General features: G+C 37.3%; 1 protein-coding gene across 2 annotated transcripts; it reads left to right on the forward strand.

Moving 5' to 3' along the window:
* Positions 1-959: 959 nt before the first annotated feature.
* On the forward strand, positions 960-27,778 carry LOC106057992 (uncharacterized). Of its 2 annotated transcripts, none has more exons than XM_056016931.1 (9): positions 960-1,105; positions 9,609-9,840; positions 12,687-12,760; positions 14,605-15,124; positions 21,497-21,612; positions 24,625-24,762; positions 25,574-25,679; positions 26,327-26,406; positions 27,472-27,778. In XM_056016931.1, exons 2-9 carry the CDS (start codon positions 9,778-9,780, stop codon positions 27,773-27,775), a joined length of 1,401 nt encoding a protein of 466 aa, XP_055872906.1. In that variant the 5' UTR covers positions 960-1,105; positions 9,609-9,777; the 3' UTR covers positions 27,776-27,778. The 2 variants fall into 2 exon arrangements, with proteins under 2 accessions (XP_055872906.1, XP_055872905.1); XM_056016930.1 differs by having other exon boundaries at positions 1,039-1,203.
* The last annotated feature ends 65 nt before the right edge of the window (positions 27,779-27,843 follow it).

Below are 27,843 nucleotides of genomic sequence, written 5' to 3' on the forward strand. Positions count from 1 at the left end.
TAAGAAATCTCTGGAGTTTTTTTGTTTTGTTTTTAATTCAAAACCCCATTTAGCTACGATCATAGAATTTGGTGACTGTAGTTTGCTTTAAAATAATATTGAAGAGAGAGGTTTTCACCTCTGGAGGAGGGGGATTTTAACTCAAAACCCCTTTGGCTACGCTCATAGGTTTTATAGTGTGTAATTTGCTTTTTTTTTTATATTGAAGAGGTACTTTTTAGCTTTAAACCCCAACTGGAAAGGGGGGGGGGGGGTTTAAACTCAAAACCCCTTTGGCTACGCTCATAGAATTTTGAGTGTGTAATTTGCTTTTTTTATATTGAAGATGGGGTTTATCGTAAATTTTGGAAGGGGTTTTAAAATCAAAATCTTCCTCAACTGTGCTGTTGGAATTTGGGGATTGTTGTTTGCATTTTTTTTGTTTTGTTTTATAGAAAAGGGGAATTTAACTGCAAAAACCACTGGTAGAGGGTTTAAAATTCAAAACCCCCTGTAGGGGGGTTTAAACTCAAAGCCCCCTGGTAGAGGGATTTGTATCTCAAAACCCCCTGAAAGGTTTTTTTTTAAATCTCAAAACCCTCTGGTAGGGGGATTTAAACTCAAAACCCCCTGGTAGAGGGTTTTTAACTCAAAACTGCCTCGGCTGTGCTGTGGTAAGTGATGATTTAGTATTAAAATCTCACCTAAAGTAAACAAAATGAAAGCAAAAATCCGTCACTTAATTCCGTTCTCCCCCCCCCCCGCAGGGGGGGGGGATTTCATTTCGGGGGGGGGTTTGAACCCCAAGAACCCCCCCCTGGCTACGCCCATGGTGTGCATGTATTTGTGAGGTGTGTAGTCCCATGAGTGTGTGACTGTTTTCTGACTGACACACGATAGCCGACTCACCTAGCTATGCTTCTGAATTTTAATGACTTCCACTAGATGTCAAAGTCTAACAGACGTGCCATGTACCCGCCTCTGGTTTTGTTGGTCACGACGACTCGGTGATGTTTTTCAACCTCCTCTTCGCGATTAAAGCAACGACAACGTGGCAGCTCATGTGTCGTAACCCACACCGCAAGGATTACCTGGCACGTAGCTCGTACTGGTTTCCCTTGGATAGGTAAAATATTAAAACCCTTTGTATTAAGTTTGGCCGGATTTCATTTCATATTTGGATTATATGTTTGTTGAATATAACCTATAAATCAATCTCTACAGGTTGGTATTTTTACAAAACTTATATTAACTCATTCCGTTTTATTTTTCTGTCTGTCTGTCTTTTTTTTTTTTTTTTTGCACACGTTGTTCTCCCATTTCCATTTCCCTTTCTCGGATAAAGTTGAAACTTTTAAGAATTATTTATTCTCCAGGACAACACCGAAACAATAATTAAGACAAACAACAACAAAAAAAAAAAACAACAACAGTCTACTAGTTAATCCATTAGTGGCAATTAATTAATTTGTTTTATTGAGAAAAGTGGACATCATTTTTAGCGGCCCCCGAAAGGGGAAAAGACGCTAATAGTTATGTGTGAAATGTCTGTCCGTCCGTCCCGTTTAGATCTCGTAAAGTAGAAAAGATAGTGAAAATCCGACATCATAATATTTTAGACCATTTAAAGTTCTGATACAACGGCTACTTTTTTCTTTTCTGAAAGCGAAAAATTTATTTTTTAAATCACTTATGTAAGAAGTTTTGTCATAAAAATACACCACTTTTACAACTATTCACTATTAATAGTAACAAACATATATTTTTTTAAAAATCAATACACACATTCTTATAAATTCATAAATGAAGTAAGTTCTGTTATACTAATTACTACATTAACAAAAGAAAATGTTTACTTTTTTTATTATAAGAGAAAAAATGTATTTAGTATACATATAAGTTGAACATAATTTAAAACAACAATTAATAAGTAATTTTTCATGTTATCACGTGAGCTGTACTCAACCAATCCCACAAGTATAATAACTTTTTTTTCTTGTGGCTTTGAATTGATTGATCCTTTAAAAAACAATTAGATCAATTAGATATTCATTATAAGACATCAGGCCAGGTTCACATCTAACTTCACATTCACTTTCAACTATCCCTCGGTCTGCTGGATAGTTGGGGCACCACACAGGATCTGTCAACCTTCTTTCTCCATTCTTCACATTCACTTTCACCTATCCCTTGGCCTGCTGGATAGTTGGGGCACCACACAAGATCAGTCAACCTTCTTTCTCCATTCTTCTCTGTCATTTGTCTTTGATAGAATTTCATTCTGATGTTCTTTTTGAAAATTGAAACCTGCCTTTTTACCTGCCTGGGTGGATCACTTCGGGGCCCGATTTTGAGTTTGTGTTTCACACAAACTGTTTTTGTAACCTTGTTTATAATAATTTTGAGATATGGCAGCAATAGGACTGTCCTCTCCCTTCACTCTATATAAGCTTTGTTGTTGTTTTTTTTTAAGTTTTTTTATCAAATAATTTCCTGGTTTATCTAATTTCTATATTTTATCAAAAAGATAATAGTATTTTTTGTGGGAAAGAGCTTAATGACAACAGAAAATGTATCCTATCCAAAAGAAACACAGACCTTATGAAATACTTCAATATGGAAGTCGGAGAAGTCATTGATTGTATGTAGAATTAGTTTTTCAGGGGCGGTGACCAAGGGAAGTGAGAAAAGTGATACTAGAATTCTTAGACCGGAAGTACTTGTTTGTATGGGGGGGGGGGGTCGATATAAGCAGATTTATAGTCTGTATGAAACGATAGACGTCCTCAATCGCTAATTAAATTACCAGCTTTCATAAGCTTTTAAACTTGCCATAATGGGTTCAATGGGTTCAGCATCTAAGCGATTTAGCATTCATAAACCTGGGTTCCATGTCATGGATGTCCCTACTGTTATTGAGAGTGTGTGTGTGTATGTGTGTGTGTTTCTATCAGAGGAATAGCTGGGGGAGGGAAGGAGGGGAGAATTTTAAAATCCCCCGGGCCCCCGTTCGATGGGGGCCCCCAAATAAGTGTTTTTTTACATTAAATATTGAATATTACGCAAAATTCAAAGAGGTCAAGCACCCCCGGGCCCCAAAAGGATGGCAAATGCCTAGCTGCGTCACTGCTTTCTATGGTGACGGTGGGAAGAGGTTTGCGATTGGTTGTGAAAGATAAATCGGCATTGTCGTCAGCGGTCTTAGGTAGGACAGACGAAACCAGAACAGATCTGACATGCTTTTGTAATGGGTTTAGGTTTTGCTCAGAATACTACGTCTATTTCATTTCATCTTAAAGCTAAATGTGGCTTTATTTTAACTCTTTCTCTCCGTAGTCATTTACCACATTCTGGTGGAATCAACGCTGGTAGCGTCAGTTAGGAGAGAAAGAGTTAATAAACGTTCTAGTTAGTATTGTTCACAAAGAAATGGCTCAAGTTCTTTCATGTATTATAAGTGAAGATATAGTTTGGCTACAACGGTCTAGTTTGGCTACAGCAGTCTAGTTTGGCTACAGCAGTCTAGTTTGGCTACAGCAGTCTAGTTTGGCTACAGCAGTCTAGTTTGGCTACAGCAGTCTAGTTTGGCTACAGCAGTCTAGTTTGGCTACAGCAGTCTAGTTTGTCTACCAACAATTTGGTGCTACCAGTCAATGACCGTCCACAACACATACTAAAGATAAGCAAAATAACACCATTTACTAATTGTTTACATTTTGTTATTTACAATACTTCTATTCAAATCACAACTTCATGGAACCTGGGACCTGGGTGGGGCAGGCAATTGACCTCAAAAAATGGCTCTAACGATTTTCCTAGAAATTTATTTAACGGTGGTTAATGTATATTGCTGAGAAAAGAATTATTATCTTGTTTGCCAATGGGGAAAATTCTAGTTTGACCATCAATATGTTTTAAAGTAAATATAAATAAATGTAAATTTAGCTAGAGACTAAATCTAGGTCGAGATCCTACATCGGTTTTGAAAGGACTATCGCGTTCTTGAAAGGACTGTCGCTTTCGGGAATCTACGAATGTAGGTATTAATTATTCAAGAGTTTAATAAATTAATGCTCAGGAAAATTGTGCACATTGTCTTCTAAGTCTAGATATAGTTTTTTTGGCAATGGAATAATAAAGGGTGCACTAAATTTCACTTAACCATTTTTTTTTCTCGAGGAGAAGGAGGCAGCGTAAAAAAATGTTTTTTTTAAATCAAGCATTCATTCATTTTTAATAGAAAAACAATCGCTCCATAAGTTGCATAAAGGAGGTATTGTCTTTTTTAAAAAGTATTTTCATGTTTTTCTTTTTAAGTTTCGGCTTACACTCTTCAAAACACAATTAGAAAGAACAAGAAATACTTTTTAAGAACAAAGCTTATCTAAAGGAAGGAACTGCTAAGTACTGCAATTTATCTTCTTCTTCTTCGTTCTCATTGTTATGTTGGAGTGTTCAGATGACTAGACCAATACATGAGATGAACTACGCAGTGGTTTCCAAATCAGGGAGCTCTCCATATAGTTTTCTTTCTATCTTTCTAAGAACAAGAAATACTTTTTAAGAACAAAGCTTATCTAAAGGAAGGAACTGCTAAGTACTGCAATTTATCTTCTTCTTCTTCGTTCTCATTGTTATGTTGGAGTGTTCAGATGACTAGACCAATACATGAGATGAACTACGCAGTGGTTTCCAAATCAGGGAGCTCTCCATATAGTTTTCTTTCTATTGGGGTGATTAGGGGCCAATGTCTTATACGGGCCTTTTGGTAAAGAGAGCAGTTTTGGAGGACGTGGTCGGCATTCTCTGGTGATACTCCACATGGGCAGATTTCACTGGTTCCAATTTTGAGCTTCCGGTACATGTGTTGTCGCATTCTGTTGTGTCTGGTCCTGAGTCGAAAGATTAGACGTTGGTCTTGGCGGGATAGCTTATTGTAAGCGTCATCTTTCTTGTGATTTAGATGAGATGTCGTCCATTTATCATTTATTTTATTTACAATTAGCAATTTATCTGAAAACAAAATTAATTAATTTGTACTAAATTATTAATAAATTATTAACTAATTGGTTAATTTTTGGATTGACTTGTGCATTATTTTCGATTCTGAATAATTATGCAAAATTTCAACTTGATTCGAAAATAGGAAGTGCGAGAAATAACGTGTCAGAACGTAATAAGGAGACTAAAATCATATATATATATATATATATATATATATATATATATATATATATATATATATATATATATATATACTGCCATAAAATTAAAAAAAAACAACAGTTATCCACTTTTCTCATTAAGTAGCATTTATTTCCCTTATTTCGAAAAAAAAATTAAACGATTTATTAACTTATTGTTTTTTTTTTCTTTGTTTTTTCTTTGTTTTTTTGTTTTTTTTGGATTCACGTTTCGTCAGGTACAATGAATAATTGGACAAAGTTTCAACTTGTTACGAAAATGGGAAATGGGAGAAAAAAACATTTTCTAACTTTTTACCAGACAGACAGATAGACAGAAAAACAGACAGAGAGTGAATTGATATATGGTTTGTAAAAAAAAACGTTTTTTTAAAGAATCCTTTTCATTTTTGAGTCAATTATTTTGAATCTAACTTGTTATCATCTGGGCCAAAGTTGTCCTTGCTGCATTATCAAAAACTTTTTTGTATCGATGATGAGGCCAACGTGTTATGCCACTGATCTATTAAAGGCCAACATGTTATGTCACTGATCTATTAAAGGCCAACATGTTATGTCACTGATCTATTAAAGGCCAGCGTGTCATGTCACTGATCTATTAAAGGCCAGCGTGTCATGCCACTGATCTATTAAAGGCCAGCGTGTCATGCCACTGATCTATTAAAGGCCAACGTGTCATGCCACTGATCTATTAAACGCCAACGTGTTATGCCACTGATCTATTAAAGGCCAACATGTTATGTCACTGATCTATTAAAGGCCAACGTGTTATGCCACTGATCTATTAAACGCCAACGTGTTATGCCACTGATCTATTAAAGGCCAACGTGTTATGCCACTGATCTATTAAAGGCCAACGTGTCATGCCACTGATCTATTAAAGGCCAACGTGTCATGCCACTGATCTATTAAAGGCCAACGTGTTATGCCACTGATCTATTAAAGGCCAACGTGTTATGCCACTGATCTATTAAAGGCCAACGTGTTATGCCACTGATCTATTAAAGTCCAACGTGTTATGCCACTGATCTATTAAAGGCCAACGTGTTATGCCACTGATCTATTAAAGGCCAACGTGTTATGCCACTGATCTATTAAAGGCCAACGTGTTATGCCACTGATCTATTAAAGGCCAACGTGTCATGCCACTGATCTATTAAAGGCCAACGTGTTATGCCACTGATCTATTAAAGGCCAACGTGTTATGCCACTGATCTATTAAAGGCCAACGTGTTATGCCACTGATCTATTAAAGGCCAACGTGTTATGCCACTGATCTATTAAAGGCCAACGTGTTATGCCACTGATCTATTAAAGGCCAACGTGTTATGCCACTGATCTATTAAAGGCCAACGTGTTATGCCACTGATCTATTAAAGGCCAACGTGTTATGCCACTGATCCATTAAAGGCCAACGTGTTATGCCACTGATCTATTAAAGGCCAACGTGTTATGCCACTGATCCATTAAAGGCCAACGTGTTATGCCACTGATCTATTAAAGGCCAACGTGTTATGCCACTGATCTATTAAAGGCCAACGTGTTATGCCACTGATCTATTAAAGGCCAACGTGTTATGCCACTGATCCATTAAAGGCCAACGTGTTATGCCACTGATCTATTAAAGGCCAACGTGTTATGCCACTGATCCATTAAAGGCCAACGTGTTATGCCACTGATCCATTAAAGGCCAACGTGTTATGCCACTGATCTATTAAACGCCAACGTGTTATGCCACTGATCCATTAAAGGCCAACGTGTTATGCCACTGATCTATTAAGTATTAAGTACTTGTAATTGTTCACGCACGACCCAATGCTCTAAACATGAATGTGACCAAATGTCGGTAGTCGCAGATTTAGCCAATTTTCCATCTAAAACAAAATAAAAACATTAAGACTTATTCACTAAGTAGTTAATTTTGTGATTTGATTGTCATCGACACTGAATAGTTGTGCAAAGTTTCAACTTGATACAGGAGGCGTGGTGGCTGATATTAGTTAGGGAAAAGTAAAGATCCTTGTGCTGGCCATGTGACACCCTCGTAAACCGTTGGCCAAAGATACAGATGACCTTTACATCATCTGCCCTATAAGACCACAAGGTCTGAAGGGGGAACTTTACTTTTTTTTTTCTACAACTAGATACGAGAAGAAGAAGTGGGAGAAATTATGTAAAAGATTTTGACTAGTAAGACGAAGTAACTTGATAAAAACTCGGATATAATCCAATCAAAATATCTAGACTTAGTAAACAAAAATACCCAACTAAAGTAATAACCCAATCAAAATATCTAGACTTACTAAAAAGAAAAATACCCAACTAAAGTAATAACCCAATCAAAATATCTAGACTTACTAAAAAGAAAAATACCCAACTAAAGTAATAATCCAATCAAAATATCTAGACTTAGTACAAAATACCGAACTAAGGTAACTCTGTATTTTGCCGATGTTGTTTTTTGCCTCATACCATGGCATGTGTTCGAAACGTAAACATTTAGAGTTGCAACTCTTTGGGCGTGTTCCTGTGCTGCTGCGTGTTCCCGTGCTGCTGCGTGTTCCTGATCCATAAATAACACACACAGCTGGTCGCACAAGCTCAACCGATTCCAAGAGTTTGGGCTCTATGCCTAAGACGGAGGAATTTTTTTTTTTGCCTGACGTTTTGCAAATGATATGGAAATCGAATACGCCAATGTCTAGGATTCCTCAGAGAATTAACTGAACTTGAAATGTACTGCATTTAGGGCAACGGTTCTCAACCTTTTTAGTTTCACGAAACCCTTTTACCATTGGCGACCCCTCCCCCCCCCACACTACCTTGTCGTAGGATATTGTTTTAGCTAATGTTCTAACCCTAACCATTATGTAATTATCTGATATGAATTGCCAAGGCTGTATGTTTAATCACGAAACAGTAACTATGTCTGATCAGAAATAAACACAAATACATGAAATTGTATCTTTATTACCTGCATTTATTTACTTTTGCATCATCTTTTAGACTTATGTGCTAATTTGAAAACATTAGTAAAAGCTTTCCTTTCCAATGTCATCTGTTTCTTCGGCCCACGGTTAATGAGCATGGTGTCATGTGGCCAGCACAAGGACCAACAGTCTTTACTTTCCCCAACTAAAGTCAGGTACCCCTAAGATTTGGGGAGAATCGGGGGCGCCCTAAAAATTCTGAAATTCAAAATCCCAGTCTTCATCGAGATTCGAACCCAGGACCGCAGGTTTGGAAGTCAAGCGCTTAACCATTAATACTCCGCTCCCCCGGACGGTTTGAAAACATTACGGCGCGTGGTAAACAGCGAACGCAACAGCATCAAGTCTACTTCTGTAGCATCAAGTCTACTTCTGTAGCATCAAGTCTACTTCTGTAGCATCAAGTCTACTTCTGTAGCATCAAGTCTACTTCTGTAGCATCAAGTCTACTTCTGTAGCATCAAGTCTACTTCTGTAGCATCAAGTCTACTTCTGTAGCATCAAGTCTACTTCTGTAGCATCAAGTCTACTTCTGTAGCATCAAGTCTACTTCTGTAGCATCAAGTCTACTTCTGTAGCATCAAGTCTACTTCTGTATTTAACAAGTTGGAAAATTCTGTTTCGCAAAGTTATGTTGCTGGATATGGAACTCAGTTAAAGTATAAGTGAAAAAGGGAAATTACAACTATAGTATTAAAATATAGTTTTCTTCTTATTTAGTGTTCATTTGTATGTACTTCTTTTCGTAGTCTCAGGGTTTTAAAAACATAATAAGAACAATGAAAAGATACATTCTCATTTTAATATGGCTTTTGTATGTTTGAAATATCTTGACACACACTATATCATACATTACTGATAATGCCAATATCGTCTCTCCTTAACCTGATCCAAACCATTGGTGGCCGACTTGATTTTTAAGCTAAATGGGGTCTTCTTTTCTGAAAGCGAATCATTAAATTTTTAAAAATAAAAGCAGTTTGTTTTTTTCATAAAAATACATCATTTTTACAACTATTCACTATTAATAGTAAAAAAAGAAAAACACGGTAGACTATTATAATAATAGAGAATAATTACTTGTATATTTGTAAATATTTATACAAACATTTGTGTTCTTTTTGTTCTTTTTGTTCTTGTTCTTTTCTAATCAAAAATCGTTTGAAAAATATTTGTATGACTAACTAAAGTATTTTCTCGTATATAAACTATTTAAATTTCAAATACAATGTTTACTTTGTTTAAAAACTGAATGAATACATATAGTATGTATATAAGTCGCATAGGCTCCCCGGCATATAATAAGCAGCCCTTCCTACTATGGGCTATCATTGCAATTCCACAGTATTGTCTTTGATTTAGACTGACACAAACTATCTCTGTAACCTTGTTTTTTGTTGTTCTTTTTTTTTTTTTGGGGGGGGGGGGGTCACAGTGTTGTCACAGAATCACGAACAGGAGGTAATGCTGTACAACATATCAACCCTGATCTGCTGTTGTATCAACTGCACAAATAATGGCTTACAATGAACTTGAAAACATTGAAGCGTAATCTATAAATAGTTGTAACAAGCACATCACAAGACCTAGTTAATGCCATTACGATGAACAAGAAGAAAACACTTTCCTACGGATTATTTGTTATATCTTCAATCGTTTTATTACGGGTATGTATTGTTTTGAAAGCTTCTATATATTTTCTTGATTTATTTGTATATATGTATGGATTGCTTATTTTCAGTATGAAAATGTAAACACATTATATCATTTCCTCTTTGTTTTTAATTGCATTTCTCAGTCTAGAATACTCACTAACTTTACTTTACTTCTTGACGAATATCTGCTGCATTTTAACTTTGATGCTAATTTACTTTTGACGACTACTTGCTAAAAACTCCTTTGATTGACTACATTATAACTAATTGTCATCGACGACCAACTGTCAGCTCGACAGCGACTTGTTCCTACTTTCACTCCTACTTCCGGTCATCTGGTTAACTAATGTTCACTTGTTCCTACTTTCACTCCTACTTCCGGTCATCTGGTTAACTAATGTTCACTTGTTCCTACTTTCACTCCTACTTCCGGTCATCTGGTTAACTAATGTTCACGTGTTCCTACTTTTACTCCTACTTCCGGTCATCTGGTTAACTAATGTTGACTTGTTCCTACTTTCACTCCTACTTCCGGTCATCTGGTTAACTAATGTTCACTTGTTCCTACTTTTACTCCTACTTCCGGTCATCTGGTTAACTAATGTTCACTTGTTCCTACTTTCACTCCTACTTCCGGTCATCTGGTTAACTAATGTTCACTTGTTCCTACTTTCACTCCTACTTCCGGTCATCTGGTTAACTAATGTTCACTTGTTCCTACTTTCACTCCTACTTCCGGTCATCTGGTTAACTAATGTTGACTTGTTCCTACTTTCACTCCTACTTCCGGTCATCTGGTTAACTAATGTTGACTTGTTCCTACTTTCACTCCTACTTCCGGTCATCTGGTTAACTAATGTTCACTTGTTCCTACTTTCACTCCTACTTCCGGTCATCTGGTTAACTAATGTTCACTTGTTCCTACTTTCACTCCTACTTCCGGTCATCTGGTTAACTAATGTTCACGTGTTCCTACTTTCACTCCTACTTCCGGTCATCTGGTTAACTAATGTTGACTTGTTCCTACTTTCACTCCTACTTCCGGTCATCTGATTAACTAATGTTCACTTGTTCCTACTTTCACTCCTACTTCCGGTCATCTGGTTAACTAATGTTCACGTGTTCCTACTTTCACTCCTACTTCCGGTCATCTGGTTAACTAATGTTCACTTGTTCCTACTTTCACTCCTACGTCCGGTCATCTGGTTAACTAATGTTGACTTGTTCCTACTTTCACTCCTACTTTCGGTCATCTGGTTAACTAATGTTCACTTGTTCCTACTTTCACTCCTACTTCCGGTCATCTGATAACTAATGTTCACGTTTTCCTACTTTTACTCCTACTTCCGGTCATCTAATAACTATGTTCATATGTTGATACATTCACTAGAATTTTCTCTTTGCGACCTCAGCCTAGTTATAGCACTATTCTTTAAACTTATTTGACTAAAATGTACAGTTATAACTAACTTTTTTTTTCTGTAAGTGAAAACTAAACTAAACTATTTAATTAACAATTAATTACAAATCATGCAGGTGGACAAATGGGTATTTACAATCAACGCATTGACGCAAAAGCTAATGAGAATAACTTTCTATTTTTAAATGAGATGATTGTTCCTCGAACTGGTGTCTTAAAATTTTGAGAACTTAAAAAACTTAGTACCGGTGTTTCTAAAAAATTTTAGATACCGGTACTCAAACTGTTTGGTATAGGTGTTTCTTGCCCAAGTCCTTAAAGCAATTACAGTTTCTGGCAGTGTTATCCAGCTATTAGAACCTGAGTTTTATCCATTCACAGTATCTAAAGTATAAGTAAAGTTTCCCCTTTCAGACCTTGTGGTCTATTGGGCAGATGATGTTAAGGTCATCTGATTCTGTGGCCTACGGTTAACGAGAGAGTCATGTAGCCAGCACATCGACCAACCGACTTTACTTTTCCCCAACTAATGTCAGGTACCCATTAGAGCTGGGTGGACTCAGAGGTACCCGAAGATCCCGAATTAAAATCCCAGTCTTCACCAGGATTCGATCCCCCGGACCCCGGTTCGAAAGCCAAGCGCTTTACCGCTCAGCCACCGTGCCTCCACAGTATCTAAAAAGTTGCTGTTAGTCTTCACAACCCTTGCAACTTGAAGTGTTGCGATATGTATCGATTTTAAATCTATTTACTTCTCGCGCGTTGATATTCTTTTTCTTTAAGTAACAAATGTGTCGGTAATTTCAGCTATCGTCCGACAACCCAACAGTAGGCTGTGGCCCTTTTCAAAGCATAGCGTAAATACAAAAATTACCTTAATTTACCCAACTTATTCTGAGTCGCTTTCTATTACATTTTATTTTACTCTCTGACTGTCTTTTTTTTGTCCCTCGGTCTGTCTCTCTTTCTGTGTGTGTGTGTGTGTGTCTCTCTCTCTGTCACTCTCTTTGTCTCTCTTACTCTCTTTCATTTTTTTTTCTCTGTCTTTCTCACCTACTGTTTATCTCTCTCTATCTCTCTTTGTCTTTCGATCTCTCTCTCTGTCTTTCTCTATCTCTATCACAGTCTTTTTCCCTCTCTCTCTTCTTCTGTCTCTCTCACTTTCTCTCTCTCTCTCTCTCTGTCACTCACTCTGTCTCTCTCACTCTCTCTATTTCCCTTTCTCTCTCTGTCGTTTGCTCTCTCTATCTCTCTCACTGTCTCTTTTCTTTTCTCTCTCTGTCTTTTGCTTTCTCTATCTCTCTCACTGTCTCTTTTCTTTTCTCTCTCTGTCTTTTTCTTTTTGTCTCTGTCTCTCTCTTATAATGTTAAAATACTACTAAGAGTATTTGTTGATTATTCCCTTTACTAAATTCTCTTTGATATTTAATTTCTCCAGTATGCCTACAAGTTCACGCACAACGAGATCACAAGGTCACAGGAAGTGTCACACAATCAGCAGCAGACAAACAGGTCATGTGAGACAACTCTTCCATTACGTCAATCCAAAACATCTGATCAGCACTTATTTTATCTTATCTTATATAATACAGACGTTACTTCAAATAGGAGATGATTACGTCCTACGCGTCATGCATTTAGTCCTGCATATTAACCAATGACTTAAATTCTGCCAAGTCACTGGTTTTGCTGGCTATCTCAGACAACCCATTCCATGCTCTAATAGCACTAGGGAAAAAGGAGAATTTGTACAGAGTTATCCTAGCATATGGGACGAGGAATGTGCCTTTATCTTTGTGTCTTTCAGAGTATTTTATTAAATTTTGTTTTTGTATTTGAAAATTATGGTTCAATGTCTCAATATTTTATGTGAGACCATTGTTTTGTTGTTTCAATTATGTCAAATAAGGCCTACAGTATAATGGTCAACTCCAGACAATTGTTTTGTTGTTTCAATTATGTCAAATAAGGCCTACAGTATAATGGTCAACTCCAGACCATTGTTTTGTTGTTTCAATTATGTCAAATAAGGCCTACAGTATAATGGTCAACTCCAGACAATTGTTGTTGTTGTTTCAATTATGTCAAATAAGGCCTACAGTATAATGGTCAACTCCAGACCATTGTTTTGTTGTTTCAATTATGTCAAATAAGGCCTACAGTATAATGGTCAACTCCAGACAATTGTTGTTGTTGTTTCAATTATGTCAAATAAGGCCTACAGTATAATGGTCAACTCCAGACAATTGTTGTTGTTTCAATTATGTCAAATACGGCCTACAGTATAATGGTCAACTCCAGACAATTGTTGTTGTTTCAATTATGTCAAATACGGCCTACAGTATAATGGTCAACTCCAGACTATTGTTTTGTTGTTTCAATTATGTCAAATAAGGCCTACAGTATAATGGTCAACTCCAGACAATTGTTTTGTTGTTTCAATTATGTCAAATAAGGCCTACAGTATAATGGTCAACTCCAGACCATTGTTTTTTGTTTCAATTATGTCAAATAAGGCCTACAGTATAATGGTCAACTCCAGACCATTGTTTTGTTGTTTCAATTATGTCAAATAAGGCCTACAGTATAATGGTCAACTCCAGACCATTGTTTTGTTGTTTCAATTATGTCAAATAAGGCCTACAGTATAATGGTCAACTCCAGACAATTGTGACCATATTTTTGTTTGAAACGTATAAATGAGAGCAGAAAAAAGTCGATAACTTTTTCAGAAATCATTCCAACTTCCTTTCATTATTCTGTATTTCATCAAGATCTATTTCAGACGCAAGAGTTCAATGACTAATATGCCTACAATTCTGTATTTCCAAACACCAGGTTTGGTGACTCAACATCCACGCCTAGCCGGTGATATTAGAATTAGTGAAAAAAAAAGGAAGAAAATCCTCTTTAAGTGTGTAATTTGAAATTCTAGAATTAAAATAATGTACAGGCTAAAAGGGGCGACGAGCCTTTAAAATAGAATCCAATTTTAAAATGAATCCACAGAAATAAACTGAAATGAAACTTAAAACATATGGAACCACCTTTCATAATCTTTCTAACAAATTCAGGAATAGAAAGTCCCTGAAATATCAGACAAATAAAAACAAATTAAATTTTGATGTATAATTAATTCCCATGAATAATTGGGTGTTCTTAGTAGAGACTTACTAGAGACTCGAATCTTATATAATCAAATGAGAAAAAACTTCTTACATTAGATCTCGAGTGCCTGGGGATGCTGTACAGTATATTATAATACATTTTCTTTAATTATATCATTTTTGTGTTTTAAAAGAGGTGAAATTTAAATCAGTAATGTTGATAAATGTTATTTGGTTGTGTAATTGCAGAGAAGATTCTGGAGCAGGGAGTGCCAGGATTTTTCAGCAACATCAACCATTCAATCTTGAAAACCTATCCCCCTTGAATAACGTTATACAAAGTTCAGATCTCCAAATGAGTACATCTCACCAACCAGCAACATTCAACAACAGCAGTTTAGATTCTGCGGCATCAAATTTGTATGGGCCTTTCCTGAATACAAGTCAGCTGATCCAAGCATTGGTAGAGTCACTGAAGTCAAAGCTCGCCGTTTCCGATCCAAAAGTTGTAGTCAAGAATATCGAGAAAAAGTGTCAAGCCATGAGGATCGAATACAACGACTCATGCAACGATGCCGAAAGAATCTGTCCTCAGAAAGTTTTACCGGAAAATCTGAAGGCCAGAATCGAACAGCTGGTTTTAAGAGACTCTCTGCAGATTTCAGAAGAGTACCGCAACGCCATCAGAAACATGACTGATGAAATTTCCGGTTATCATGATATCATCATTGTGGGTGGCCTGTCTTCTAATCATTACAGGGAGGCACAGGTAGTCGGTCACGTGTGTGTGTGTGTGTGTGTGTGTTTGCATGCGTCTGTGCGTGACTCCATGGATGATTTCAAAAAATGGTTTTAATTGTGAGAATTTAATGTCTTTTTTTAATTCACGCAAGGGAAAGAATTCATGAAATGTTGCTCAGCACGAAGAATCAACTCACCGAGAAACCGTCCAAACAAGATCTCACCTCAAACTGACCTTATTACCTCAACAACTCAATGTGCTAACTAGTGTGTGTGTGTTAAGAGAGAGAGAGAGAGAAAGAGAAAGAAAACACATGGGCCCGAGTGTTATGTGTGTGTGTGTGTTAGCCTGATGAGTACATGCAAGCGTGTGTGCGAATGGTGAAAGTGAAACTTATTGACTATGTTCTTCTGTTGTACTTTTACTTTTCATTTGTTTCGTTGACTATAAATCGAAGACAGATTTTGGCATAGCGTTTATCGCGTCCATTAAAGCCGATAATAAGCTAATCAATCAATCTCGATGACTTTGACTGATTAACCCTCGCCCTGCAATGTGTCATCATCACATTATGTAGCTTACTTACTCATACCTGCCTGCCTTTGTGTTTCAAATACTCGATTTAAAATAAACCTGGATAATGTCACCTCAATATATTGATAGACAATGCCCATTATGTATAGCTTATTTGTACTCATTGAACTGAGACAGACTGTGGCGTTGTCTGCGTGACTATGAAATGTCTTACTGTTGGGTCTGCGTGACTATGGTGTGTCTTACTTTTAGGTCTGCGTGACTATGGTGTGTCTTACTGTTAGGTCTGCGTGATTGTGGTGTGTCTTACTGTTAGGTCTGCGTGACAATGGTGTGTCTTACTTTTAGGTCTGCGTGACAATGGTGTGTCTTACTTTTAGGTCTGCGTGACTGTGGTTTGTCTTACTGTTAGGTCTGAGTGACTATGATGTGTCTTACTGTTAGGTCTGAGTGACTATGGTGTGTCTTACTTTTAGGTCTGCGTGACTATGGTGTGTCTTACTTTTAGGTCTGCGTGACTGTGGTGTGTCTTACTGTTAGGTCTGAGTGACTGTGGTGTGTCTTACTTTTTGGTCTGAGTGACTGTGGTGTGTCTTACTGTTAGGTCTGAGTGACTGTGGTATGTCTTAGTGTTAGTTCTGAGTGACTGTGGTGTGTCTTAGTGTTAGGTCTGAGTGACTGTGGTGTGTCTTACTGTAAGGTCTGAGTGACTGTGCTGTGTCTTACTGTTAGGTCTGAGTGACTGTGGTGTGTCTTACTTTTAGGTCTGAGTGACTGCGGTGTGTCTTACTTTTAGGTCTGAGTGACAGTGGTGTGTCTTACTTTTATGTCTGAGTGACTGTGGTGTGTCTTACTGTTAGGTCTGAATGACTGTGGTGTGTCTTACTTTTAGGTCTGAGTGACTGCGGTGTGTCTTACTGTTAGGTCTGAATGACTATGGTGTGTCTTACTTTTAGGTCTGCGTGACTATGGCGTGTCTTACTTTTAGGTCTGCGTGACAATGGTGTGTCTTACTTTTAGGTCTGCGTGACTGTGGTGTGTCTTACTTTTAGGTCTGAGTGACTGTGGTGTGTCTTACTGTTAGTTCTGAGTGACTGTGGTGTGTCTTAGTGTTAGGTCTGAGTGACTGTGGTGTGTCTTAGTGTTAGGTCTGAGTTACTGTGGTGTGTCTTACTGTAAGGTCTGAGTGACTGTGCTGTGTCTTACTGTTAGGTCTGAGTGACTGTGGTGTGTCTTACTTTTAGGTCTGAGTGACTGTGGTGTGTCTTACTGTTAGGTCTGAATGACTGTGGTGTGTCTTACTTTTAGGTCTGAGTGACTGTGGTGTGTCTTATTGTTAGGTCTGAGTGACTGTGGTGTGTCTTACTTTAGGTCTGAGTGACTGTGGTGTGTCTTACTGTTAGGTCTGAGTGACTATGGTGTCTCTTACTTTTAGGTCTGCGTGACTATGGTGTGTCTTACTTTTAGGTCTGCGTGACAATGGTGTGTCTTACTTTTAGGTCTGCGTGACTGTGGTGTGTCTTACTTTTAGGTCTGCGTGACTGTGGTGTGTCTTACTTTTAGGTTTGAGTGACTGTGGTGTGTCTTACTTTTAGGTCTGCGTGACTGTGGTGTGTCTTACTGTTAGGTCTGAGTGACTGTGGTGTGTCTTACTTTTAGGTCTGCGTGACAATGGTGTGTCTTACTGTTAGGTCTGAGTGACTGTGGTGTGTCTTACTGTTAGGTCTGCGTGACTATGGTGTGTTTTACTGTTAGGTATTTGTGTACATAAAAAAAATACTCTTTTTAAACTACGTACTCTAAAACGAGTGGACAAATACTACCCTCGGGCACGCGTCTGGCAGAGCGTTTTATGCAACCCGAGAAGACATACAGGTATTGGGCATACATATATTGAGCGATAACGCATATTCGAATATACTAATAGTAAAGCTTGTTTTCGAGTCCGAAGATTAGTAGGAAGGCAGTATTTCCCGTGGATGCGCAGCCACAGCTGTGACCTACCTATTTTGCACACACATCAACCTCAAGCATAACCATTGTCTGCAGGTGGTCGATTTAGATTTTCTTTTCGCCGTCTGAGTCTGTCCTCGGCAGCAGATTTTCTTTTGGTCTCAAATGTGCATCCCGAGGCCTTTGTGAGTGACCTTCAGCTGTCTCGTTCTAAGGCCGCATGCAACCAGGTGCTCTCTTCTATGTCAGCTAAGGCAAGTTGGCGCCTCAGCTGGTCTTTGAAGCGTTTCCGTGGGGCGCCTCTGTTACGTTGACCACCTTTTAGATCACTAAAAAAACTGCCTTTGGCATACGTTCGTCTCCCATACGGGATGCGTGCCCTGCCCAGCGTAATTGTCGGACCATAAGAAGTCCCTCTATACTGTCCCTCCAGGCTTTCGCAAGGACCTCGCTGTTTGTAGTGCGGTCTTGCCATCGTATATCCATGATGGAGCGCAAGCATGACAGTGTTTAGAGTTGGTTGGTGACAGTGTTTAGAGTTGGTTGGTGGCAGTGTTTAGAGATGGATGGTGACAGTATTTAGAGTTGGTTGGTGACAGTGTTTAGATGTAGATGGTGACATTGTTTATATTGGATGGTGGGAGTGTTTAGAGGTGGATGGTGGGAGTGTTTAGAGGTGGATGGTGGCAGTGTCTAGAGTTGGATGTCAGTTATTAGGAGTAACAAAAAAACTAAAACAAATTAATTCCACTTATCTTATTCATGGTAAACCAGTAACACAAACTAAAAACGCAAAATACCTAGGTGTTATAATAAATAAAAAAAAACTGTCATGGAATCCCCATATTAATGAAACTATCAAAAAATCAAACAAAGCATTAGGGTTTATTAAAAGAAATTTCTATAAATCAAATAAGAACATAAAACTAAAATGTTATTTAACCTTGGTTAGGCCAATAATAGAATATGCATTCTCTGTTTGGACCTCCCCCCCCCCCCAACTCAAGAAAACATTAAGAAACTGGAACAGACACAAAATAGAGCAGTGAGATTCATAACAAACGAATATTCAAACTTGACTAGAGTAACACCTTTAGTTAAATCCCTAAATTTAGAAAGCCTTCAGGATAGAGGACTTAGAAGTAAAGTAGCAATAATACATAAAACACTAAACCATAATCTTCAAATACAAAAACAAAATTTAATAAAATACTCTGAAAGACACAAAGATAAAGGTACATTCCTCCTCCCATATGCTAGGACAAATTTGTACAAATGCTCCTTCTTCCTTAGTGCTATTAGAGCATGGAATGGGTTGCCTGAGATAGCCAGGAAAACCAGTGACTTGGCAGAATTTAAGTCATTGGTTAATATGCATGACTAAATGCATGACGTGTAGGACGTAATCATCTTCTTTTTTGAAGTAATGTCTTTATATAAGATAAGATAAGGATGATGACAGTGTTTAGAGTCGGATGATGGCAGTGTTTAGAGTTAGATGGTTACAGTGTTTAGAGGTGGATGGTGACAATGTCTAGAGGTAGATGGTGACAGTGTTTATATTGGATGGTGGCAGTGTTTAGAGTTGGATGGTGGGAGTGTTTAGATTGGATGGTGATAGTGTTTAGAGTTGGATGTTGGCAGTGTTTAGAGTTGGGTGGTGGCAATGTTTAGAGGTGAATGGTGGCAGTGTTTAGAGGTGGATGGTGACAGTGTTTAGAGTCGGATTGTGGCAGTATTTAGATTTGGATGATGACAGTGTTTAGAGCCGGATGGTGGCAGTACTTAGAGTCGGATAGTGACAGTGTTTAGATTGGATGATGGCAGTGTTTAGAGTTGGAATGTGACATTATTTAGAGTTTGATGGATGCAGTGTTTAGAGGTGGATTTTGGCAGTGTTTATATTGGATGGTGATAGTGTTTAGAGTTGGATGGTGACAGTGCTTAGAGGTAGTTGGTGACAATGTTTTTTGCGATAATGGCGCCATCGTATACGCCGATTCCCTACTGGACTTCATTGAAGGTGACAGTGTTTAGAGTTGGATTGTGGCTGTGTTTAGATGTAGATGGTGGCAAGTATCAGATTGGATGGTGTCAAGGATTAGATTGGATGGTGGCAATGTTTAGAGGTGGTGGATGGTGGCACTGAATTAGATTGGATGGTGGCAGGGGTTAAATGTGCTAGGAGCTTGATGTTTGTGTTGGCAGTAGTTGGTGTTTTAACGTTATAAATGAAGACTATTTCATTCATAAGTTCCTAAAATGACGTCGTGCTATGAAATCTTTAGTCCAGGCATGACAGAGATCTACTTCTTACCTCAATAAATAACACACGTTCCTTCATTAAATAGATAATTACGTCCTACTCATGTGTTCATTTGGTCGTGTATCTTCATTCCAACAACACGTTGATGTACAGTAAAACATCTACTCTTCATACAATTAACTGTTTCAAAATCAAATTAACTTTAGACGGTCGTACATTTCTGTCTCAGAACTCGTCCTACATTGAAGGGAGATTACTGAGACAAAAGAAAATGGTTCTTGATTTATACAAAGTAGACTCAACACTAAATGTTTATGTTTACTGTCCTCGTTTCTTCTCATTGAGACCTCTTCAATAAATACACACGTTTGATCACAACTGTAGGTTTTTGTCCTGGCTGTATTATGTCTAGTACAGTCATGATACCACCAACTGGTGACAACCCCCTTCCCTTTACACGGCCGACCCCTATCACCTAAGGGGGAATGGGGAGAACAAATTTTAGCAGGGAAATCACACAATTTGTATATACTTATGTTAATAATATGCATTTTATATTTTAACCAATTTTTTGGATTATGCCGCTCCCTTCTAGTATGTTGGACGATTTGGTGGGGAGGGCGATTGCATTAAACCCGCCCTCCCCCCCCCCGCACCGGCCCTAACCCAACGAGTGGGGAGGGCGGTCCAATTTTTTTTTTGTATAAAACACAGTTTGTTAACAGAATTAGTTACATATTATATGTTATAAGTTACGCATAGATAGTTTAACCAATTCTCAAATTACTTCGTCTCTCTTCTGGTTTGTTGGCCGATTGGGTGGGGCGGGAGGTGGCTGTGGTTCACTATCGAATTCATGCTTAAATCTCAATTGTATCCGTGGCACAGCATAGCTGATACACATTTTGTGAATAGCACAAACTTTACTTTTTAATCTTAGTTTAGAAATAGGGTGGTATGTATGTGCATACATCATGAATTAAAGATAAAGAAAAAAAAAACAAGAGTTACGCTTTCGGAAGACCATATGTAGCTGTTCTAACTGGGAACTTAAGATTGCATTCCATGTTATTTAGGGTTATGGTTAGGGTTGGGGTTAGGGTCATGGTTAGGGTTGCACCCTATTCAAGCAATACTAATATGGTAGCGATAGTTAATTTTATTGAGAGTATGATAAATTTGTAATTATAATATTTACAAAGCTTATATCAACTCACGCTGTCTGTGTGTCTGTCAGTCTATCTGTCTTGGAAAAAGTGTGTACGCCTTATTTCTCCCACACTGCCCACACCCATTCTCGGATCAAGCTGAAACTTTGCACAATTATTCATTGGCATAGACAAGGCATGAATCAATGTTATATAGGTTAGGGTTGAAAAAAACAACTTTCTTCTAAGAACTACTTTACAAAACAATGCCTTGTTTCAGATTTATTGAAGTTTTTACATTTATTTTTTTGTAGTGTTAAAAGATCTCAATGTCCAGTCTAGATATGATATATATATATATATATATATATATATATATATATATATATATATATATATATAGGTCTGTGCCTGTGGTTATACGATTATACATTTTAGCACTGTTGAATCCGATTTCTTGCGTTTGAAGCTGGAAATAATTTGGTTTATTTTCCCTAGTCCTTAATGAAACATGTCCACGAGGAACTGTTCCCTGTTCTAAAGAACTTCTCCTTTGTGGTCTACAATCTAGGACTAACGGAAGAGGAAGCAAGCAAAGTACGCCAACACTGCCGGTAGGTCATGTTTCCTGCTAGTAGAATTTGTGTTGTCATCTTGATCCCCTGGTACCGACCCGAAAGTTACCTGCTCAGTCATTGATCGTGGACTATTAATATCTCAAACATTACAGAAATATTTTTAACTCGATCTATATATAGATTGACACACTTGTACATTTCCTGTCTTATTACAAAGTTTATTTCAATGGACCTCATTCACCAATCGTAAACAAACAACATATAGCCACGTGATAATATTGATAAAACAATGAAAATTACGTATCACGTGACAGCCTTTATGAATTGCGTAATTTGTATAGAAGATATAGAGAACCACGTGGCAAAATGTTGTTGGTTTACGATTGGTGAATGAGGTCCATTCACACTGTCTGTCTATCTGTCTGTCTGGTAAAAAGTTTGTACACGTTATTTCTTCCACACCCAATCTAGGATCAAGCTGAAATTTTGCACTATTATTTATTTTACTTGACAACACAAGAATCTTTTTTTTTAAATTAACCAACTAGTTCATTAACTATTGGTAACAAATTATTTTGTTTGGTATCTCGAACAAGGGAAAGAAATTGTAATTGATTGAAGTGGTGGTATAAGCTGAATTAGTCCCCTTTATAGGTCGTCGTGATACGTCGTCTTAGTCTTAGTGAACACAAATCTGAAATATAGGGCGAGAGTAAAGAAACATGTTCATAAGCTCATCGCTAGCAGAGTGGTTACCGTGTTGGCTTTAGAAGTTTGAAAAGGCTTGAGCCATGAATTCAAATTCAGGCCGTTTATTATTAGTCTAGATCTATTACACATTTATTGACATGACTGATCCAAACTACAAGAATGCTTATTATAAGCTTTGTCTTTATTTAAAGTATTTTTTATAAGCTTCAAATGTTTCTTTAAAAAAACAATGTTAATTGATGACTACGTCATACGCGTATAAATGTGTTGAGTTGAATAAATTAATTAGAGACCTAAACCTTACTAAGCCGCTTGCTTTTTTCTAAATGATTTAGGCAACTCGCTCCATGCTCTAATCTAATAGCACCAGGGAAGAAAGAGAAATTGTATCAATCTATCCAATGATTTTGGATGAAGAGAGTGTCTGTATCACTGTGTTTATTTTATTAGATTATATTTTTGTATTTGTAAATTAAAGGTTTTGTGCTTTATGTATTATTGTCAAAGCTTGTTTTATGGCAGTGCGGACAGTGCCCAGAACCCAGGGTCTTGACTTACTTAAATCAGGCACTCTTTTCTAGTTACTTTATTTATACTCTCAGTCTCCTAGCACTAGTCACTTGGTAAAAAGGGGTCTAGTTAGGGGACAAACTATTCACTAGACACAAATGTCTGATATTTTGAAGAAAAGAATAGATTATCTCTCAGTGTCTCTGTCTGTCTCATTCTGTCTTTGTCTCTCTCTGTCTGCCTCTGTCTGTCTGTCTGTCTCAGTCTGTCTCTGTCTCTCTCTGTCTGTCTATGTCAATCTGTCTCTGTATCTCTGTGTCTCACTCTGTCTCTCTGTCTGTCTCTCTGTCTCTCTCTGTCTATCCCTCTGTCTCTCTTTGTCTCTCTCTGTCTCTCTGTGTGTGTCTCTCTCTGTCTCTCTTTGTCTCTCTGTCTTTCTCTCTGTCTCTCTCTCTCTCTGTCTGTCTCATTCTGTCTCTCTCTGTCTGTCTGTCTCATTCTGTCTCTCTCTGTCTCTGTCTGTTTGTCTCATCCTTCTCTGACTTTCTCTGTCTCTCTCTCTGTTTGTCTCTCTCTGTGTCTCTGTGTGTCTCTCTATCTTTCTGTCTCTCAGTCTCTCTCTCTGTCTTTCTGTCTCTCTCTCTGTCTGCCTCATTCTGTCTCTGTCTGTGTCTCTCTCTGTCTCTCTCTCTCTCTCTCTGTCTCTCTATCTCTCAGTCTTTCTCTCTGTCTTTCTGTTTCTCTCTCTGTCTGTCTCATCTGCCTATGTCTCTTTCTCTGTCTTACTTAGTGGTCATCAAATAGCTCTAGCTCAGTGGTCATCAAACAGCTCTAACTTAGTGGTCATCAAATAACTTTTACTTAGTTGTCATCAAATAACTTTTACTTAGAGGTCATCAAATAGCTCTAACTCAGTGGTCATCTAATAACTCTTACTTAGTGGTCATCAAATAACTTTTACTTAGTGGTCCTCAAATAGCTCTAACTCAGTGGTCATCTAATAACTATTACTTAGAGGTCATCAAATAGCTCTAACTCAGTGGTCATCTAATAACTATTACTTAGAGGTCATCAAATAGCTCTAACTCAGTGGTCATCTAATAACTATTACTTAGTGGTCATCAAATAATTTTTACTTAGAGGTCATCAAATAGCTCTAACTCAGTGGTCATCTAATAACTATTACTTAGTGGTCATCAAATAATTTTTACTTAGAGGTCATCAAATAGCTCTAGCTCAGTGGTCATCAAACAGCTCTAACTTAGTGGTCATCAAATAACTTTTACTTAGTTGTCATCAAATAACTTTTACTTAGAGGTCATCAAATAGCTCTAACTCAGTGGTCATCTAATAACTCTTACTTAGTGGTCATCAAATAACTTTTACTTAGTGGTCCTCAAATAGCTCTAACTTAGTGGTCATCTAATAACTATTACTTAGAGGTCATCAAATAGCTCTAACTCAGTGGTCATCTAATAACTATTACTTAGTGGTCATCAAATAGCTCTAAATCAGTGGTCCTCAAATAGCTCAAAATCAGTGGTCATCAAATAGCTCCAACTCAGTGGTCATCAAATAGCTTTAACTCGGTGATGCACCGCTAGTTTTGAGAAGAGTGTATTTTATTTTCCTATACGCGTTTCATAGACCACATCACCACACATTTGTTGAGTCCGATGAAACGTCAGCTGCGACATTGTTATCTGCAGACCTGAGATGAACTCCAATGCAGACAGAAGCTTCAAGACCGCATCACGGACAGTAGATGTAGCCCTGTCCGTAGTCGCTGTTCCACTGCTCTCATTCTATTGCCTTCCTCTTTTACAGATGCCAGTTTGTCCGATTTCCGTTTGAGCGTTTTCCTCCACACTTCAAAACACTCAAATGTTTCGGCTTCAAGCCAACTCTAGTGCGAGCATTGATTGAAAAAGCAAACATCGTTCTTTGGACTGACACGGTGTTTAAGTAAGTATTTTAATTACTAGTATCTAATTAACTATTGACTTACTAATATCTAATTAACTATTGACTTACTAGTATCTAATTAACTATTGACTTACTAGTATCTAATTAACTATTCACTTACTAGTATCTAATGAACTATTGACTTACTAGTATCTAATTAACTATTGACTTACTAGTATCTAATTAACTATTCACTTACTAGTATCTAATTAACTATTTACTTACTAGTATCTAATGAACTATTGACTTACTAGTATCTAATTAACTATTCACTTACTAGTATCTAATTAACTATTTACTTACTAGTATCTAATGAACTATTGACTTACTAGTATCTAATTAACTATTCACTTACTAGTATCTAATTAACTATTTCCTAACTAGTATCTAATGAACTATTGACTTACTAGTATCTAATTAACTATTCACTTACTAGTATCTAATTAACTATCGCATCTAAATATTGAAATATCAAATACAATTAAAATTGAAAGCATAAAAACATAACTTTTCGATCGTCCCGGGCTCATACCCTGCCCACTTCCATCCCCCGTAGTCCTGCGGGAGGTTTGGACTAGGAAGTAAATTATCTTCAACTCTGAAGGAACATCCGAAACATGTCAAGCATTTTTACAACAAACTTTTACTGTGATCAAGTCCAATGACTTGTCAATTGGATCAAAGTAGCGGCCCCTAAGAGGAGACTGACATAATTTTATTTTGTTAGCATTGAAAGACTTCCAGAATACAGTGTTTTTATTTCCTACTGATGTTAAAGATATTTTTTTGTGTTACTGTTTTTTATTTCTAGAATATCTCGAAACATTACAACGGTCATAGATCGAGCGAGGACGATGGGGATACAGCAGATGTATTTACCTACCAATTACCCTAATCCATCTCACACGCTTGAACAGGTAACTTGAGAAATAAGTTGAACAGGTATCTTGAGAAATAAGTTGAACAGGTATCTTGAGAAATAAGTTGAACAGGTATCTTGACAAATAAGTTGAACAGGTATCTTGACAAATAAGTTGAACATGTATCTTGACAAATAAGTTGAACAGGTATCTTGACAAATAAGTTGAACAGGTATCTTGACAAATAAGTTGAACAGGTATCTTGACAAATAAGTTGAACAGGTATCTTGACAAATAAGTTGAACAGGTATCTTGACAAATAAGTTGAACATGTATCTTGACAAATAAGTTGAACAGGTATCTTGACAAATAAGTTGAACAGGTATCTTGACAAATAAGTTGAACATGTATCTTGACAAAAAATGCTGCGCTAACCACTCAACCCCCCCCCCCTTTTATGACAGAGGTGGTCCTCATTGATTACATTAAATGAATTTGATTGGCATAATCGATTTCTAGGACCCCCAAAGACATTTTAGTTTATATATAAATAACCTATTGTTTTTCAGAATATCAAATTTAATTACTGACGCGCTGGTGTCATTGGCATTGTTTGAATCATTTCATTGTTTGTTTTTTACTCGTATAATCTAGTTCTAGATCTAGTATATCATTCAATGCATCTTTACTTTTTCTTGGCACAGACATTCCATTTTTTTGGGGATTCCCCTTGCGCTCACATGGCTTTCAATCAAGTGGCGGGAGGATTCGGTATTTATCACAAGTAGGTTACACATTGAATAAAATTGTATATGCAATTTGATTTTATTATTATTAATATTATTATCATTATAGTTATGTGGTGCATATCAATGGGTGACATTATAGTCGTAAATGTAAGTCCGCTGCAAGTGATCAGGAAGTGAGTTACTTACACCGTTTTAAGAAATGTATAATAACAGATGAGGTTACATCTACAACATTGCGTTGTTGGGAGCCGGAGAAGTTCCGGGTTCAACCTCCCCCCGCCCGGAAATAGTTTACACACCGCCACTGGCCTGTTGATTTGATTTTGATTCTTGGAACATCGGCACATTTTTAGGCGTTCTCGTGCCCTTCTATTTTTCAAGGGTTCTCTCCCTCTACTCTGTAAATACAAAACGGGACGTTGAAAACTATAAAAAGTTGCAATATAAGTGTTAAAGCAGCTTATTCATTGTTCGTGGCCCGGGGGGGGGGGGGTCATCCGGGAATGTTATTATTTTTCTTTAATTTATTTTATTGGAAGGGAGACTTTAATGTTAAAGGTTGTTCGTGGTAAAATACTTTCTTCTAATATGCTAATAACCTAAGGAGCCCGGCTGGCGTGGTTGCTTATACACAACTCTTCGTTTGTTCTTAATATATATATATAAATTCTAGTTTATGCACGCGTGTGAAAGGAATCCTTTTTTTTCTGCTATATGCATAAGGCACATATGGCATAGACAAAAGCCGCTTGTGGTCAAGATGACCTAGTCCTGACGTTTTCTCAATGTCTACCCTAGTCTTGTTTATTTTATCATCAGGAACTGTTTGAAATGGAAATAGTGCGCTCTTAAGTGTTTCCGATTTTTCAAGGTCCCGCAGCACCCACCCTCCCCCACCCACACACCATTACGTCAGCTTTGCAATTAAAGTGTTTGAATCCCCTAATACTTCATTAACAGAATTTAAACCCAAGACGTCTGTCATGCAAAGTACCACTTAAACATTCGAGTGAATAGTTCGTTAGTCTCACAGAATTTTAAGTTATTCAATTGAATTTTAAAATCACTAGAAACGACGTCATTTCCTTTTTCATCCTCAGTGAACTTCTGACCAAGAGAGCTATACTTGACCCTTGGTACGCATGCGCACTGAAAGCAGAATGCACTTGCCCGGTTGATCAGCGCAAAGTGCAAAGATGTCCTTACCCTTACTCGACCAAGAAAATTGGACTGTGCCAACGAAATGATCAGTCCTCCATGACACTGATATTGTCCAAACTATTTCGGGAAAATTATTTTGATTTTGTTATCAATTTGAATCGTTTCAACCCCAAAAGTAAGATTCCAGCTTTTTACAATTACTTTGAGGAAATAGAAAATAAAACGAAAGTCAATATAAATTAACTATTTCGAAATGCTCGTTGTTTTTGTATTATTATTATTATTGACATTAAATACATGTATGGTCGAGT

This window comes from Biomphalaria glabrata, chromosome 18, assembly GCF_947242115.1.
Source record: "Biomphalaria glabrata chromosome 18, xgBioGlab47.1, whole genome shotgun sequence".
In the NCBI taxonomy this organism is placed as follows: Eukaryota; Metazoa; Mollusca; class Gastropoda; family Planorbidae; genus Biomphalaria; species Biomphalaria glabrata.

Excerpts from the sequence above, each read along its gene's own strand:
- LOC106057992 (XM_056016931.1), top strand. The coding sequence starts at position 9,778 with ATGAACAAGAAGAAAACACTTTCCTACGGATTATTTGTTATATCTTCA. Across the intron at positions 9,841-12,686 it reads CTTCAATCGTTTTATTACGG|TATGCCTACAAGTTCACGCA; the intron begins GTATGTATTGTT and ends TAATTTCTCCAG. Across the intron at positions 25,680-26,326 it reads CATCTCACACGCTTGAACAG|ACATTCCATTTTTTTGGGGA; the intron begins GTAACTTGAGAA and ends TTCTTGGCACAG.